Source organism: Bombus terrestris, chromosome 7 (genome assembly GCF_910591885.1).
Source record: "Bombus terrestris chromosome 7, iyBomTerr1.2, whole genome shotgun sequence".
In the NCBI taxonomy this organism is placed as follows: domain Eukaryota; kingdom Metazoa; phylum Arthropoda; class Insecta; order Hymenoptera; family Apidae; genus Bombus; species Bombus terrestris.
The window spans coordinates 15,414,551-15,432,696 of record NC_063275.1 but is presented as its reverse complement, the minus strand read 5'-3'; the positions used below and the strand labels follow the sequence as shown (position 1 = coordinate 15,432,696).

At 35.2% G+C, this 18,146-nt stretch overlaps 1 protein-coding gene and 1 long non-coding RNA gene across 3 annotated transcripts; one reads left to right on the top strand and one right to left on the bottom strand.

The window, feature by feature from the left end:
- Positions 1-79: 79 nt before the first annotated feature.
- LOC125385398 lies at positions 80-2,728 on the bottom strand. Of its 2 annotated transcripts, none has more exons than XR_007224599.1 (3): positions 941-2,728; positions 686-861; positions 80-611 (listed from the first exon to the last, which is right to left on the bottom strand). It is a non-coding gene; the product is annotated as an uncharacterized LOC125385398 (long non-coding RNA). The 2 variants fall into 2 exon arrangements; XR_007224598.1 differs by having other exon boundaries at positions 80-589.
- A 120-nt stretch (positions 2,729-2,848) lies between these two features.
- Positions 2,849-18,146, top strand: LOC100651203 (ubiquitin carboxyl-terminal hydrolase 31). Its single transcript, XM_003396650.4, has 4 exons — positions 2,849-3,901; positions 13,426-13,799; positions 13,887-15,297; positions 15,388-18,146. Exons 1-4 carry the CDS (start codon positions 3,017-3,019, stop codon positions 15,502-15,504), a joined length of 2,787 nt encoding a protein of 928 aa, XP_003396698.1. The 5' UTR covers positions 2,849-3,016; the 3' UTR covers positions 15,505-18,146.

Sequence of the window (18,146 nt, the reverse complement as noted above, 5' to 3'; positions counted from 1 at the left end):
GGAAATATTATTCAGTAAAAATTAAAATATTGATGTGTGATTGAATAATTATTATTATAAGGAACGGGAAATTCCTTCTAATTTAAGACCAGAAGGTGTAATCAAATGGTTATTTTATATAATCTACTTTTCACCGGCGAATTTAAATTAGATTTAAATTCATGTGAACGAATATTTTTCAATTTGTATGGTTCTGTACTTAAGAGGTACTGACACGAAAGAATGATTAGTGTAAGGACACCACGAACTTCATAAATTCTCTTTTCATACTTTTCTGGCTATCTACGGCATAGTCGCTTGTGCAAGGGTAATTCCGATTCTGGACAAGCATGAAATAGCTTTCAGCCTGAAGATAAAAGAACACAATTTGCTTTTCCAAAAAGTCGATTCGCCATGAAGAACGTTTCAACGTATTTAAGAAATGAGCTACTTTTAAAAGGAGTTTAACGTTCCACCGGCTCTTTCCGAGGATATGAAACAACAAAGTCCATCCTTGACGTCACAAAAAAGCCCGCTGGATGCGCCCACTTTGGTACCATGCCAAATAGTCGTTGCATTTCGCCATTTCTGCTTTATCGTACGATGTCAGCTTCAAAATAAAATTAATATTTCTAAATTAATTGTAACATAAAGTGTAAAAATATAAAAATGATAATATAATAATAACAATAATAATTCTACGTACGACGTTAGGAGCTAAAGTATTTCGTTCGTTTCACGCTTTTAAATCTGTGTTAAACGAACCGAGAGTATTGGAATCAGTCATATACAATTACGAATTCTTCCTAGAAATTGTGAGACCTGTACCGAAAACATGCGACACGTCTGACCAATGGATGATTTTTTATCCTCTTTCGTTCCCTAAAACAATATTATTGCAGATGTGAAATTTCTCTTTTTCTTAGAAAAGAAAATTGTTCCGTTTCTTCCGTTCATTTACCTGACATGAATGACACAGTCGGTTCTTCTTCAAGATATCCAGTATATGTTTTACTCGCAGAATAACCGAGGACAGAAGCTCCTAAGTTTCATAATGGAACATTAATTAAGACAGTCGACGGCATCTTCAAGATCGCAATAATTAAATTAATTAAATTAATTAAATTACTTAACTAACTTGAGAAACTAACTTGAGAAAAACTATTTTTATACATAAAACGTAGTTAAGAAGTACTGCGATACAAAGTTTTTTCCAAGTTGCCGTATGTCACGCGTTTGAATAAATGTTTGCTTTCTAAACGACGATTGTCTTATTCATTTTTTAAATGTTAGCTATTGTCAGAATACATATAGATAAAATATAAAATGTAAGAATATATTTTTCGCTAGCTAGTTATTTTGTTTCAAGTTATAGATAACAATCTTAGCAGAACAAGCGAAATTATATGGCTTTTCCAACAACCATAGACATCGTTAAACATAGACATTCAATTCTATGATTGATCGAAGACATCTATTGTTTACACGTTTATTATGCAAATTAGACGCGAACACATTATTTGTATTGAAGTGAGAAAAGCTAGATTCCGGCCAAATCGTTTCATTTTCTTTCATTTCATTTTTTCATTTCATCCTCATTATCCGAAGTCTCTTTTTCGCCATCTTAATACCAATATGAAATTTTGTTTTATATCTTTTTTTATTATGAATTTAATTACTATTAATTAAATGACATATATAAGTACATAAGATTTTACGAACAGATAAAATGTGTAATATTAAAAAATGTGGATAATATGATACCTCTGAATCGCAAAAAAAACACGGCCCCGTCAGATGGCGAATTTCCAGATAAAACAATCTTTCGATAGACTCATGGAAGCAAATTGCCAACAATTAATTCGTGGAATGGAAACAAATACGAAGGAAGAAAGTATCGCGCTGTAAAATATATAATCTGTAGAATGATGAATGATCATGGTGAAAATTGATACGAAGAATATGAGTTTTGCAAATGGATCGACGACTTGAGACTGTATCGTTTCTGAAAAAACGTCAGCAAAAACCGAAATATTTGCAGTTTGCAAATCAGCATTCCATGAAAATCGACGACGAAGAGGATGTAAGTCATCGTATTAAGTTGTACATATTAGATTCTTACATAAATCTCGGCATGGAATAAATTGAAATTCATTACTCTATCACTAGATTTGTGATTTTTACGACCCACCATAATATTTTAGAACAATTTGTACATTTTCTTAACTAAATTGTAAGCATATACCATTGTTCAACAATTATCTGTCAGATATATAAATCTAATATGTTTTTACAAAGACAACTCTGTTTTACCCTCTAATATAAGATTACGTTAAAGTATTGTTTTGGTTCAATTATTAATTTAATTACTTACGTTATTTTATACAACAATGTCTATAATTTACATTTAATGTGCGGTTGACTTCCATTTATTTGAACCTGTCGTGCGACAGATACTTATTTCTTTACTATGTACTTACAATTTTCCATTCATGCAATAGTAGTAGATGTAGAATTCAATGACCAGAAGTTTATCTATTCGAGCGTTGACTAATGTTTTATTTGCCGTTCAAACAAATAACATACATACATAATTAATTATCATAGGTAATTAACCACAACGTTATAAATTGTAGAGGGCATGAAAAGCACTATGATTTTTTTCGAGGTCGGTATTTCAGAACGTGAAACACGAAACCCTTTCCGATGTCACGTCTATCATGTCTGTAGTCAATGCCAATACTTTGAGTAACAATGGTATTGGTCACTCTCGTCAGAGAGCGCTTCAATCGCAAACATAATACATCTACCATCAGCCATTTCGTGTAGTCTATGATCAAAGCATCATGAAATCGTGGAAGCCTGTGTGATAAAGGCAAATGGCCGCCGTAGTATATGAGTGCGGGTTACGTGTATGATGTTTTTCCGCGAGCAGTTTTTGACGTACAGCATGTAAAAGACGCGTGGGTTGAGCGATCAACGAAAAGCGTGATGTGAACGACAAGCGAAAGCTTAAACGGTGTTTCCGTGGCCGGCGATGAACGGTGAGAATGCTAGTGCGGTGATGAAATCGGTGTCGGAGGGTAAGCTGGGCGTGGAAGAGGTTAAATTACCGAAGCTAAAAACACAGGATTCCTTCTCGCGTTTAAAGTGTACGTTTACATTGTCGAGGAATCCATTTCATAGTGCAAGCAGGATGTTAAGACGACGTGCGAAACAAAATCGTGATTCGAAAGACGGTGGCAGTGCGGCGGGCACCAAAGACAGACACAATATGCAGCAACATCAACAGCAAGTGGAAAGTATGCAGCAGAATATAGGCCGATTGCACGGCAGTCAAAGTTATCCGGATAGGTCAGGTATGAAAAAAGTGTTTCGAAGACCTTCGTGGAGAAAGTTCATCAACAAGATGGTCCAGCACATGTCGAATGTGGGCACACAGAATCACAAAACGTCTCACAGGGACGATCTCGGGTCCAGTGCCGGAGACATAAGGGTACCTCCACCTAGACCGGCGCATATACCACCTGATAAGGTGCCAGGGGTCATAGGTTTACGCAATCACGGTAACACGTGTTTCATGAACGCTGTATTGCAGTGCTTGTCGCATACGGACATACTCGCGGAATATTTCGTGTTGGACCAGTACAAGATCGACCTCTCTAGAAGAAATAAATTAAACTCGAAAAAGTACGGGACGAAGGGAGAGATCACTGAACAGTTAGCCCTGCTGTTAAAGGCTATTTGGAGCTGCCAATACGACCCAGAGATGAGCACGGCGTTCAAGAGCGTCGTCGACAAATACGGAAGTCAATATCGCGGGAACTTGCAGCACGACGCTCAGGAATTCTTGCTATGGCTATTAGATAAAGTGCACGAGGACCTGAACCAAGCTACCAAAAAAAAGTATAAAATCATCAAGGTGAGAGTTAGCACATTTTTTAAGGTTATGCTCACGTTTTGACAACACGTCTCCCACATAATGAACAGGTTTGTAGTCATTCATTACGAACGATTACATAATACCAATGATATGAATAATCATTAACCAACTACGTTAATTTCTTCGTTCCTCGATATTCTCGTATGGCCGTGAAGCGAATTTATGAATTCACAGATGCTAAAAGTATTCGCAATGGGTTTTCGATTCTTTCTTGGTTTGCTCTTGTGTGCACTGCAAGAAGACGTGTTTATACGAACACAAACCTTGAGTGAATTTTATTTATTACTTGAAGAAACAGAAAATCCAGTCAATCGCAAACGCTTATAATCAGGCCTTAAACTAAATTTGTTCCACGTTCGAAAAGTACATACCGCGTTTTCTAAACGGATTCCATCGAAATTTGGCTGAATCCACGCTTGCATTCCAGAAGAAGGAATGGGTAAAGCAAATCATGTACTCACCATGTATGTACTTATTATCGAGAATGATACATTTGACTTTTTTATTAATGTATGTGTTGTGTGTTTCTTTCCTTTAAATATTTAACCAATAAAGATATATCTATCGGTAAATATTGGAACAATAATACGAACGTTTGCTTATCAAGGATGAGTTACGATCTTTATTATTTATATAAATTTTATCAATTTATCAGATATAGTAATGGTTGACAAATCATAATTATCCGATGTTCGTTATCTGATGCTCCAAATTGGCAGTTACAGGCAGCTATCAGAAAAATTTAGTACAAAAGATAATGGTAATCAATTAATTATCTACGTATTATAACATCTATTTTTTAGTTGTATATGACAATAGAAAAATTATTGAAATCTTATCGAAATCATCAGTTTTAAACATAGCCATAATAGATTGTGCAGGGAACAAAGAGAATAATCCTCTGTATGAAATAAGACCTAATACCTCGTTTTAACGAAACAAAACAGATTCATTGAAACATAAACTGGTAGTGGTATTTTGAAGTTAAAAATAGTTTGCACTCAATAAACCGCGAACTTGACTAGTGAATCGCTTTTTATGCCAATGCATCATATATATAGAACGAGATAGGGATAATAAAGCAGAGACAGAACAAATTTTAGTTCGCTGATTCACCGCAACGAGATGCCCGCCAATGATAAGTGACGTAATGAGAAAAAAGTGCGCATCATGCTGGCCAATTAATTGTTCGTTTTTCGCCATTTTTTAATTCCATATTTATTACTTAAAGGACAGCTACCGAATTAAATAATCAAATATTTCTTCCACGTATGTAGTTACACGCGTGGATGTTGCGTTTCTTTCTTGGCTAGCTCACGAAACAACGTGTTTGTGATTATATGTACGATGAGGTAACACATATTAACCGCATATCTCAAAAGTATCGACAGTAAAGCGAAATTTTGGTTGTATATTACGAAATATAGAACTTTTCATCATTTATATCAGTAATAGGTTTTATTGGAAGATTTGATATTTTTAAAACGCGTTAGGGATATCGAGTTCAGTTAATAAATATTAAAATTTAACTTTCAATTCTATGTTCTTTCAGTTTTTCTTTGCGTAACACATATATCTAATAATCTTGTTAAATTGCCTGTTTATCGTACTTCAAAAAACAGTAATGAACAAGAATAATTATATATACTTGAGCGTGAACTACCTTTCGGAACGACTTGTGTTATGTCCTAGTAAAAAGTAAAGAAAAGTTCAAGGTATTTGTCGCGTAGAGAAACAATGGTTATTCATAACAAAAGAGAAAATGTGAAATTATTCCTGACGTTTCGCTTCTCAGTATATGTACTTTTTTGCTAGTGAAACTAATAACCACGACTGGTAACTCGGTAAAACTTAATCGCTAATTATCTAAACAGCTGAATTTCATTTTAATGTATGTTCGCACTTTCTATTTTACACACAACTTTCGTTAAAATTTTATTGTTCATCAATTGCATATCTTTATGCCATCTCCTCATCGTTTCACTCTACGGAAAAAAAAACTATGACATTATGCACAATTGCAAATAGAGATACAAAAATGGAAGTTTGTTTGTATCGAGACGAGCGTTTGTATTTTTAGAGTAACTCGTGAAAGAATTCAAACATTGACCATGGAAACTTTTTTATAACACTGTAATGACATACGACTGCTACGGTTATATTAGGTTGTCCGAAAAATGTCTTTTCGCAAACGTGTTTTTTACAACAATGTACCTTCATGCAAACGTGAAGCCAAGTCTGTGAAATGTTGGTGTTTGTCTCAATGGTGTTTATCTCAACAGAGTAAAATGGATCGTACGTAATTCGACAAAATAATATAAAAAACAACGTTTTTATTTCCTATTCCAGCGTCTATTATTTCCTCATAAGACGAAAGAAACTTTTCGGACAACCTAATATTAGTAAGATTTGGAACCAGTCTAAAGTTGTATGTAGAAGCTACAAAACATTTTTTCCAAACAAAGCCTTACGAAAATAATTTTAATAATATGCAACTTGAAGAGCAGTCTTAAACATACAATGTTAATGATGGTCTGGCTTACTAATATAATCAAAAACCGACTATTCGAGCATTTTGTTGATTTTTGCCAGCTCTGTTTTGCTTTTAGTAAATATAACTTCTGTATATATTTTCAGATTGATTTCAAATTTTACCAATGTAATGTTAATGAAATTTACCAATGTGTCTCGTTGAAATGCTAATGAATTCCAAAGTTCGATTTGTATTACACAAAATTAATACGTTCATCAAAAGTTTTTACGCTGGATATTCGTTTTAATTAAATTAAAATGTTGCTCATTTTCTTCTTTTTTTTTCCGCAGAGTAAAGATACCTGCGATAAAAATTGTTTGAAATGTTTGACACATTTACCGCAGGTTGTTACCGACTTGACGCATCTTGTCTCTGTGGTTCTTTCTCACTCTCTCTTTCATACTTCATCCTCTAAGTAAACGGGCCCACTCGATCCGTTATCTTATCAGCCATTTCTTGCACACTATCCAAGTGTTTGTCGAGCATCAGATAAGGAAGCGATCTTCGACGAGCAAGTCGATAATCCGGATTAGGAACTAACAATGTCCGACATGTCGCCCCTGTGGCTTGTTAACTCGCTGCTCGTGCCACTTTTTCGTAACTAGTTTTTTCCTCGAGTGCCCTTCATCGGCTACGTTGACCGACTTCTTCGAAACCGGTCATTGAAACGCCTTGAAAATTCGAAGATGCTCTCCGCAGGCATTAATGCCTTCTTGCATAGAAAGTCGGTACATTCGTTCTGTACAAGTTTTTTCTATTGCACGCTCAACCATACGTGTAGCGATTAATTCGTTATTTACGAACGAAACAGTGATCTCGTTTACCGATATACTAAACTTTTTGATAAAGCCAAACTGAACAATATATTTGTAAATTTTATGCAATTAGTACGATTAATAAAATAATTACAGCGAAAAGGGAAAAATAATTTGAAGCGATAGACGCGTATTTATATGCTTCGGTGTGCGTAACATAATAATTTTAAATAAATCGATAGCTGGGAAAGTATTTCAGAGAGATTCGACACTTCTCAAAATACATGTAGCCACTCGAGCACGTGCTAAACGACGGTGCACGTATTATTGACCTTGCGATAAGATCGTCAGCTCTCGTCGCTTTAAAAGTAGGATGTCTAGTTTACCTAGATGAAGGTAGTATGCTGCTGCTGATATTATTTATTATAAATCGAATGATCACGAAACGAGACTTCTCGGGTTTAATTATCACAAAGAAAAGTGACTGTGTGAATAATCTCTTTCATAACGGCAATGAAAGCTTCGAATCGTTATGCATACCAACTTGTTGCGTTACAAAATAAAATTCTTTCAACTTTATTTATATAACTAAATAAACGTTATCGTGTATCTTGACGCTACAGTATATGTACCTATCTGTGTCTAAGTAAACATTTAAATTTTAAATTTGAATAAGTAAAGTTTATTCGTTAGTGTAGATTCCTAGATTATAATCGACCGTTTTATCGGTCAAACAGTTTGCTCATGTGTCTCATTATGCACAGATTTCACAGATTATCTGCAAACATCGTTATCTATGATTTTCGATTATTTTCACGCGACGTCGCGCGAACCAATTTCTAAGCGTTGACTGAAATCGCGTCGCTCGGCGCGTTTACGAGCAAACTCCACGTGTCTTTGGTCGACATTTTACGGTTCTCATTGCCAATGGCTTATCGCCTCTCTTATTCCTCGAACTTTCGATTATGCGTTCGTTCGTAGCATGGTCGAATAAAATTTACAAATGTCCTTTGCCAAGTTTCTTTTGTAAATGAATGCCAACAAACGTGAATTGATTTAAAAACAGACATGGGTAGAAAATTGTCGAAGGTGGCAGACGTTTGAATCCGAAACACCGTGACGCAACATCTCATGAAAAACTACCTTCAATGAGACCTTGAGGACGCGTGCAACGCGATGCGTATTTTTATGTCGTCAAAGGTCGTGCCGCTCTAGCAAATCGCGATGAAAATTCAAGGAAAATTTATACACCTCGAAGTGAAATCTAAATATAATTTATATCCCATTTACTTGTGTTATGGTTACATATCTGATATATACGACCAGTCCAATTTTGCTAATTCTTGATTTCTATATCACGTGCAACAAGATTTGTTAGATCGATAGATATAAGTTTTTTTTTGGAAATAGCCGATAAGCCTGTAAGATTTGATAAACACGACGAAAGATATATAATTTAATCTTGCAGCCAAGTAAAAACACAATTTATTTTTAATATTTACTTTTACTTAATAATATTAATTAATAGCCTTCCTTTGTGTAAAAATCAACGGAGATTCGATTCTTCTGGACGATACGCGTCGGTAAAATTGATAGCAGAGAACGTAGACATGAGCAAGTATTTTTTTTCTTTTTCTTTTTTTTTTCAAAGTTGACGTTGAATGGAATGTTTGATAAGGCTTGCGTAGGAAAAAAGAGAAAAGATAATAAGCTTATCGAGACCCGACCACGTAAGGTCAAATATTTTCTGTCGTACAAACGATCAGCAACGTGCATCCTCTCTCCAAGCGTTTTGTTGACACTAAAATATTGTTTCCCCATAAATAACGTGGTATTTCTAAATTTAATTTAAAAATGAACATGGTAAGCCAATGAATATATAATATTTATCATATTTATATTTCATATAAATCTTCTACTGATTTTCTTAAATGGACACTTTATTAGGCTGATATTTCAAAATCTCTGTAATTTTGTTTAAATTGCAAAAGTAAATATAGTTCGTTCAGTGTGCTTCGTTCGTAATTTATCCGATAAATTGCTCGATAATTGCTGTCCTGACAGCAGAATTCTTCGAATTTCTACAAAATAACGTTATTTTCGACCTTTCCACTCATAATAATTTATGTCGTGTTTATTTTATATCTTAGGTATTATATCGTTTTAGTAAATAGTTTAAAATGTGATTTAGCTATTCGTTCGTTTATATTATAGAGAAACGAAAGTATGTGATACAGTATGGTTATAAATAAGAATTGACCTTGAATGGGGCCACGAATCAGTCATCGTTCTAAGGCCACATTATGTAGCTTCCATTGATCGATTCATATTCTTTCTTTTCAATTTCGGCCGTATCATCATCCATTATAATTTAATACGATTTAATCATGTTCAAAGCTATATACATAGCTAAAGCTATAATTAAATATAATTAGGCTATGAATTCTTGACATATAAAAATGTATGTAATGTAACGTAATAAAGTAATTGGACTTTTCGTACGAACCATAATACCTTTGTGCTGTTTTTCACCGCGTGCCAACGATACATTTAGTAGCAATGATATCGCCAAAGCGACGAAACAATTTGCAAGCTTAACATTAGTCGCGAAGATATAGATACGCTCAAATTAACAAGTTATCGAGAAGTCCAAATTTCAAGGTTTAGAAACTGTCGCACGACCAGTTCGAAACGTGATCTATCATAAAAACTGTATACATATGTATTATGCTTAAAAGTTCTCCATTAATCAAAACATATTAATCACATGCTGCACTAGAAAAAATTTGCTCGAAGCGGTTTCGATTAGAAATTCAATTTTCAAATGGGGTTTTTTTCCATTTTATCGTTCAATTGACGTGTAATAACACGCGCGGGTCGAAAGATTAAAAAGATCCTACGTTCTTCGCTCTTTCATCTCGACGAACAGATCCTTCTGTGTAAAGATACAAGTTGCCGAGTCTTAAAAATTGATCGCTAGGGAACAATTAGACGCGTTAAGATTTTACATCAATATAAACAAGCATCCAGAGCTCTGATTTCTTGCTTATAATCATTATATGCCGTTTCTATGACGGCCTTGGCGTAGTATTACATGTACTTTGAGTCATAACATCGAATTAATTACTATTTCTCCGCTCGTCTAATTGCTACTAATCAGAACACTGATGGCCCTGATGTAGTTTATAACTATTATCGGATCTAGTCAGCGATGCCGGATTCGTAATAAAAAATAAAAGAGTAAAAGAAAGAAACAGTAAAAAAATAGGAATTCATTAAGTGTGTACTAACGATAAAAAGAAAACGTTTTTATTGGTCGAAGCATGAATACGTTGCACTTCAAATACATCAACTATAGGGTAAGATCGATGATGTTGTAACGTACTTTATCTTTTCACCATGGCGATGATGTTGTGTAGACTAAAAAATACCGATGGAGAAACTCGAGTACTTTCGGATTCCAGCCACTGTACTGCAACATATTTCAACGCATTCCATGGCTGTCAAGCTGAAAGAAGTTAATTATAAGTTACGGGTCGAGGGACGTTAATTGCTATTGTTACGTAAAGAATGTTTAGATAAGCCACGCTTCCTGCTTTTTGTTCTGCGATTCTGTAAGAAATGAAACACCAATGCATCGATATTTGTCGCGTCTTGTCCTAGCACCGGCAATTTCCAACGAATCGTTTTATAAATCACTTTGTTTGTCTTCAAAAAGGTCGGTAAAGAGTAAATGCAATGGTTAGATTCGAGGATGTTTGTAGTTCGAGCGTGACTTTCGTAAAAACCAAACGTATACGTGTTTCTCCTGAACGTTTCATATCCAATGTACGAGGAAATGAAAAGTAAAAAGTGAATGCAGCGTAAAGTTGTAAGTATGCGGTCAAGTTATAGCAAAGAGCTAGTTTCGTTCAAATACAAGAGAAGTGAACAAAATGTAAGATCGTAACCGGAAGCTGAGGACGGCGAAAAAACAAAAGTTGACTTCGTCGATATTAATGAATTCCATAAAGGTTATCGACCGGTTCACCAAACCTGTTCAATCTTTACGTAACTACACATGTACGAACGTGACATTGACCAATTGTGAAGTTGCGAATTGTAACGCGCATCGTTACAACCTGTAAACATCGAAAATTATTTCCGGCGACCGGATCGACGATACATCCTGTCCATAGCTCTCTACAATTATCGCGTTTCGTGGTTTTTCGACGCATACGAGGAATTGTCATTTGCTGCAGATGATTTAGCCTTATCTAGAAACAAAAGATCGCTTTTTCCTCGCAGAAGGAAGTCTTTTTCTTATTCACCGGGTATACAACATAATTCCACTTGATGCTTTTACTCTGGGGCCCCTTAAAAATAGCTTTTTCATTCTTAACTATCCCCTTTCTCGTTATTTCATTAAAGGTTACATGGACTCGGATAATTCCTGATGGTATTTGGTTTCAATCGAAGATTATCTTATTCAAAACCTTTGATTATATAAAACATATATATTTCCTTTGCAAAGGCTACAATTGGAAGGTCATGAAAATGCACGTTTCGCGATCCTATTAAGGGAAGCCTTCTATGCCGACCGAGCATGCTGTTTCGAGAATCCGCTGATCTGAAAGGAGACACAGAAAAAGCACGCGAGGCTTAACGACGTGTTTCGGTATATTACCGATGACGCTAATCGAATTATCATTTTAAAATTTCCGACTGATGTAAAGTAAAAATATACATACAAAATACCAATATATACGTCAAGGTATACGCGCGTGTGTAATATATTCACGACCAAAAGTTATGTATACCTACGCCCGTGAAAAATAAATACATTCTGTAAATGATCACTGTCGCTTGTTGGGACGTTGTTACGATTACTAAACAAACAGATCGAATATGAACTTGTGAATTTTAGCGAGTGAACGGCAATCGTCCGGTGTCCATTAGAATATCCCACTTACGTTGCGTCTTCTATCGGGCCTGTTGCGAAACTGAAAAGTGCAACAGACGGTATAGACAACAACGAACTACCGACAGACAGCTATTATTAGAACGAACGTGTTATAAATGATCCGTCTTTATGTATCTTGGGTGATGAACTGTTTGTACGATGTCTCGATCCATCTTAAGACAGTTAAAAAATAAATCCACAGGATTCCGTGTTACGTATAAATAAACGTTCGTGTACAATGTACAGTATCAAACATGACAGTGATGGTACGCACTCTTGTCGTATAGAACACGGAAATACTTGGAAGACGAAGTGGTAAACTTACTTTCGAGTTACTGAAGCAATTTTGAGGTTATTTATATTTTATTTTCTTTTTGCCGCCTTAATTTTCTTTTCAACGTATCGACGAGTCAACGCTATTGCTTATCCTTAAAGACGATGAATATGTTAAATACGTTAAATAAGATTACTCATTACTAAGATTATTGTCTGTTCGATAAATCTTCGTTTGATTACGAATCTCTCGGTTCGCAACACGTATTTTTAACTCTTGTTTCTTTTATTCGTATATTGTAACATGCGAGACCGTTAAATCGCGCATTGTTCGATATATTTTTACGATTTTAAGTTTCTCCTGCTAGTATTTTTCCGTCGTTTTTTTCTTTTAGCAAATTAATTCGTATGATATATTGTTTGTTTGGCTTCTCATCGTGTTTAACCAATCGATGACGTAAAGTAAAATATTCCTAAGCTTGATTAAATGCAGGTGTACAAAAGTGTACACAGTTATTTGCATTCTCATAAAACACTATCAATATTCTTACAATATTCATGATAAGGATTAATTACATCGTCGTCGTTGCTATATTTACCTTTAATGCTTTTCAATATCACGACGATAAGGTCGCTAGTGTATCTCAAATGATCATAATATAACGCGATAAATGAAATTGGCATATTATTATTAATTTAACTTTCTAAAAATAACAATGATAAATAAAATCTCAAATTCTGTCGTGTAATTCATTGAAAAAAATCTAAAGCTATACAGGGACGTACGTACTTCAAATCTTCGAACATATGATAAAGTAACGTAAAATAATAATTTGCAAATTAGAAAGTTTCTTCATCTTCTCTCGGAAGGTTCGTTCCATTTCTGCTTCCATTTAGCACATTATCTGTAAATCAATAAAAAAGAAAAAACAAATCAAATATGATGGAGAGTCTCAAATGTACTCATTTATTAATGGAAATCTTTTTATATAATTTATAGAATTCGTTCGGCAGACCGGATGACATCGTGGCGGCGGAAACTCTGGCGAACCATGTCCGCTGCAACAATTCGTTCGTGCACGCGGTGTTCCAAGCCCAGTTTCGATCTAGCCTAACTTGCCCAAGATGTCACCGGCAGTCAAACACGTTCGACCCTTTCCTCTGCGTGTCAGTACCTGTACCGCAAAATCACCGCCAGATGAACCTTTTCGTAAACGTCCTCTATACGTCGCAACAACCGCGGCAAGTGAAGATAGGCGTGAGCGTGAACCAGATGGCCAATGTCAGAGAGCTTAGAGAGATCTTGGCCAGTGACACTGGTATCGATGAGAATCACATGTTACTCACAGAAATTCACGACGAAGGATTTCACAGGTAGAACTTCATTGCTCTACGGACAAGCCTATTAAATAGATCGGTATCGCATTAACTTTCCACTACTTTGTTATTTATTGTTTACAGAACTTTCTCCGATTGCCAACCTCTATCTGTGATCACGGAAAATGACCCGCTCTACTGTATAGAACTGCCACAGCTGAAAGAACCAGCGGAGCAAGCGTATATCTTACTTGTGTGGATCAACGTTCTCACAAAAGGAGATCTAAGACAGCGTTTTAGCAGTCCGTACACTATGCAAGTGTCTAGAGAAACGTCGTACGAAGATCTACAAAAACTCTTGTTGAAGGAGATGCATAGTGTTCTGGCAGACGATGTTCTTACATCGAGTCAGAGTCCTGGACTGTTTAACATTCGTGTTGCGGACCCCGCTGCTACACCTATTCAGGACGAGCATCCATGTATAGATCCCTGTGTGGAGCACCCTCTTTACACAGAGCAGATCGAACAAGCGTTAGCCCTTTGTGCCGATGACTCCGGTCCTCAACATGTAAAATTAATTCTAGAGTGGGACGAAGCTACTAAGTGTAATATTATTCAAGATGACAATGATCAAATCGAAGAGCACGCCAGTGTGAAGCAGTTAAAAACGAATTCAGAACTAGGAGGAGCTGTTACTTTGGAAGAATGTTTCGATCTGTATACGAGAGCCGAGATATTAGGGGCAGAGGACGCGTGGCACTGTCCGTATTGCAATAAAAAACAAGAGGTGGTGAAGAAGTTGGGACTTTGGTCTTTACCTGATATCTTAGTTATTCATCTAAAAAGATTTCGACAACAGTCTAAACAAAGGTCTACGTCGAAATTGACCATGTTAGTCGATTTTCCTTTATACGGTTTCGATATGACTCCACATCTTGCTCATAATGGAGTACAAACGCATAATAACGTTAGTAGTTTAGGTGGTCTAGGTTGGTCGCCTTGGAAGAAACCCAGACCACGCCAACAAAATATTCCAAAATACGATGAAAACGTTTACGATCTTTATGCGATTTGTAATCATCATGGGCAAGATTTACAGGGAGGTCACTATACCGCGTTTTGTCGGAATCCGTACGATACTCAGTGGTATTGTTTCGACGATACCCGAGTAGAGGCCGTGAACGATACCAATTTAATAACAAACGCTGCGTACATGTTATTTTATCAACGAAGAGGGTTGACTAATAATTCTGGAAATTCTTCGGCTGCTTCCACAAGCTCAGCCGGATCCGGACTTGACCATTGGGTCTCGAAAATGCCGCCTTTTTATTTCAACAACAAGACTAATAACAACGTTTCAAATAACAATCAAAGTAAATCGCAGGAAGTGTTGTGTCAAGATAAAATCGTGGAAGAAAAGAACATAACGAATTTCAATAGGGGATGTCGCAATTACGCTACTTTACAACCCAAGAAAAGGAATGTTGCGACAGAAACGGATATCGGTCAGATTGATCATTACTCAGACGATGAAGCACCATGCAGAAGAGAATGGGTAAGTTCAGAACCAATAACGTATAATTTTGGACCGTGAACAATGTACGAGTATTCTCTTTTTAATTTAAGCGTATATGTATGCTTTCAGGCCTCACCGAAGCCTGTTCGAAAAATGTCGTCCATTACGTTAATACCGCAATCTACGATAATTCACAGTGCCAGTAGTGATCCAGACACAACGATAATACACGAGTCGACGTTGTAACACACAATTTAAGCCAGATCTGGTCTGGCTCGAGCAACGCTCAATGTATAGTGCCTGGAACATGGTGTGTAAACGATCAGAGACAAATTAGAACTGAAGACAATTTTTCAAAACAATTTCTCGCGGAATTTAAGTCCATTCGTTTCGTATCGAAGACTTAACGTAGTCTATTTAGAAAATATTTTGTTCCGAATTTATACATTTAAAAAAAAATACTTTTCTTTTATATTATCTAACGATCAACCGAGCAAAGAATATTAAGAGCCTCTCTAATTTCTTTGTTTTGATATTGAAAAAAAAATGAAACTGCGACATTAGGCGGATGTTTGTTGACAATGCAAGCGTAACTGAAGGCATTAGTGATTTTTGTATTTATATCGTGTTTACACAAACTGCGTGAATTGTATTGTACATTCTAGTTGTTAGAAGACTTTTTAAGAAAAGGACAAATATTATATTCAGTATCAAAAACTACGAATCCCTTATTTACGAATTGTCTATTGTTAATATTTAGATTTTCAACGCAATAGGTAATTAATGTTCTACATATGTCCAGCAAGAATGTACGTGTGTCAAAGAAACTTTGTACGCGAAATTTTTTAAAACACGCGATTCATCTATCATACCCGTCGCGTTACAATGAAACTATGACAATAACTGAATCTTGTGTGTAGCAGGATTCACGTATTACAGAGACTTCATTTTCAATGATAATTCTTGCCTGGACATACTATGTAGTCGCTAACCATTGTTTTGAATCTATGCTTAACTCTAATATTTATATCGTATTTGTATCACCCACTAGTGGCCTTATCTCAGTAATTAACATTGATATGTCATTTGCAATCATACAAGCATATTTACTATTTCGACGTCGTTTTATTAACGAACATTGAGACATTGTAGCGTGAAAGCCACCAAATTGTAACGTACGTATCGTTAATTATTCTTTGGATTCTGACGAATCGACGACCAAGAAAATCAATATATGTACTTCCACTTCAAAGTCTTGTTCTTCCTATAAACAATCGGCGCAATTGAAATTTCGAAAAGTATCGTGTCGGTTCTTAAGAGAGTGGCTTTCGTAATATATCCTTCAGCGATGTCCTATTTTTCTTTCTTTCTTCTCTTTTATTGTCAAATACTCTAATCTCTCAGTTGTAACGATCATTCCACTTAGACGCGTTTATAAATAGAAAATGATGGAAAGCACGGAAGCATGAAAGTGAAACTGATTTATATATATACGTATACATAAATATATGCACTCAAGTGTATAATTTACGAGTGAAAGATATTTAAGTTATTTTAAAGGTAACATTTTTTTATTACTAGTCACACGTATCGTGGACGGGGGGTGGCGAATAAAGAATGTATGTGATGAATTATAAATGTAATTAACGTCGAATTCAGTGTAAGTAATATAAAGAAAGGCGTTCGATTGTAGCAAAACAACGTGATGTATACTTTGGTATACTCGTTCTAACAGTGTTTGTAACGTAAGTAAGTTGGTTCCTGTGGCAAGACTAGGCCAAATCAAGTGCCATGATGGTCCTGGAGGTATAATACTCAACAAAACTTTAAATATTTTCATACTCGATCACCCGAAAGAATCGTTTCCTTCAAGTCTAGCAATTGAAAACTTCAGAGTCTTCTAATAGTCAATCAATTCTATTTATCGAGTTACAGAAAAGTAACAGATGATATTTCTATAAATATTCCAATTACTGGATTTGGAAACAAACACTGCGTCAGGTGACTGAGTATCGTTTAGTTAAAGATAAAACGTTCCCTTCGTGGCACTTAAAAAGGTAGAATGAACGTGCAGAATACGTGATAGGAAGATGAAATAGAGGAAAGCCGCTACCCGTTTATTATTCTATGATTTTAGAATTTTGTGCATTCACGTTAATCGACTGAGGGATACGTTATTAATTATTCATATTATCGCTGCTGTTTTTGTTGAAATAAATTAGAAAATGTATATATATATATAATATTATATATATTTATATATATATATATATAGATCAAAGAACGTCATTCCACTTTGTACACCCTGAACTATGTCAATGCTTTGACCTATGATTCTAAATACTTCACGTTTTTTTTTTGAAGTAATCATTGTTGGAGCTTGTTATGTTTAAAAGTAGGAATTAATTGTCACGTTTTTTATAACTTTTAAAGAGCACGCGTGGGAAATTTTCCTCGTATCAATGAATGAAAATTTTAATGTGGAAAGAAAGTATCGACCAATTGTATACTAGTCTAATATATTTTATTATAGCTTGCAAAATATACGATAATTTGTTGTAACAACGTAATACCGAGAACGAAACTTCTAACAGGGCGAATATCAAGTTCATCCGATTTTATTTTAATCACTCCAGTTCATGGATCCATAGGATGTAGATGGAATAGGTGAGAAAGCAAATTTGAATTTGAAACGAAATATTGTATAATATTATTATTCAAGTCTAATGTAAAAAGTTTATAAATAATTAGGGATAAAATAAATCGTAATATACAGAGATTTGTCAATAAAAAGTAATATTCATACGTAAAGTATTTGGAATATAGTAATTTAAAGAAAACGATTATGTATTTGGCTATTATTTACATTAAAATTCGATTATAAAACA

What these genes read in the sequence shown, in the direction of transcription:
- LOC100651203 (XM_003396650.4), top strand. Translation starts at nt 3,017, where the DNA reads ATGAACGGTGAGAATGCTAGTGCGGTGATGAAATCGGTGTCGGAGGGT. An exon ending in AAAAGTATAAAATCATCAAG is followed by an intron (nt 3,902 to 13,425) that starts GTGAGAGTTAGC and finishes TATAATTTATAG; the next exon opens with AATTCGTTCGGCAGACCGGA. An exon ending in CACGACGAAGGATTTCACAG is followed by an intron (nt 13,800 to 13,886) that starts GTAGAACTTCAT and finishes TATTGTTTACAG; the next exon opens with AACTTTCTCCGATTGCCAAC.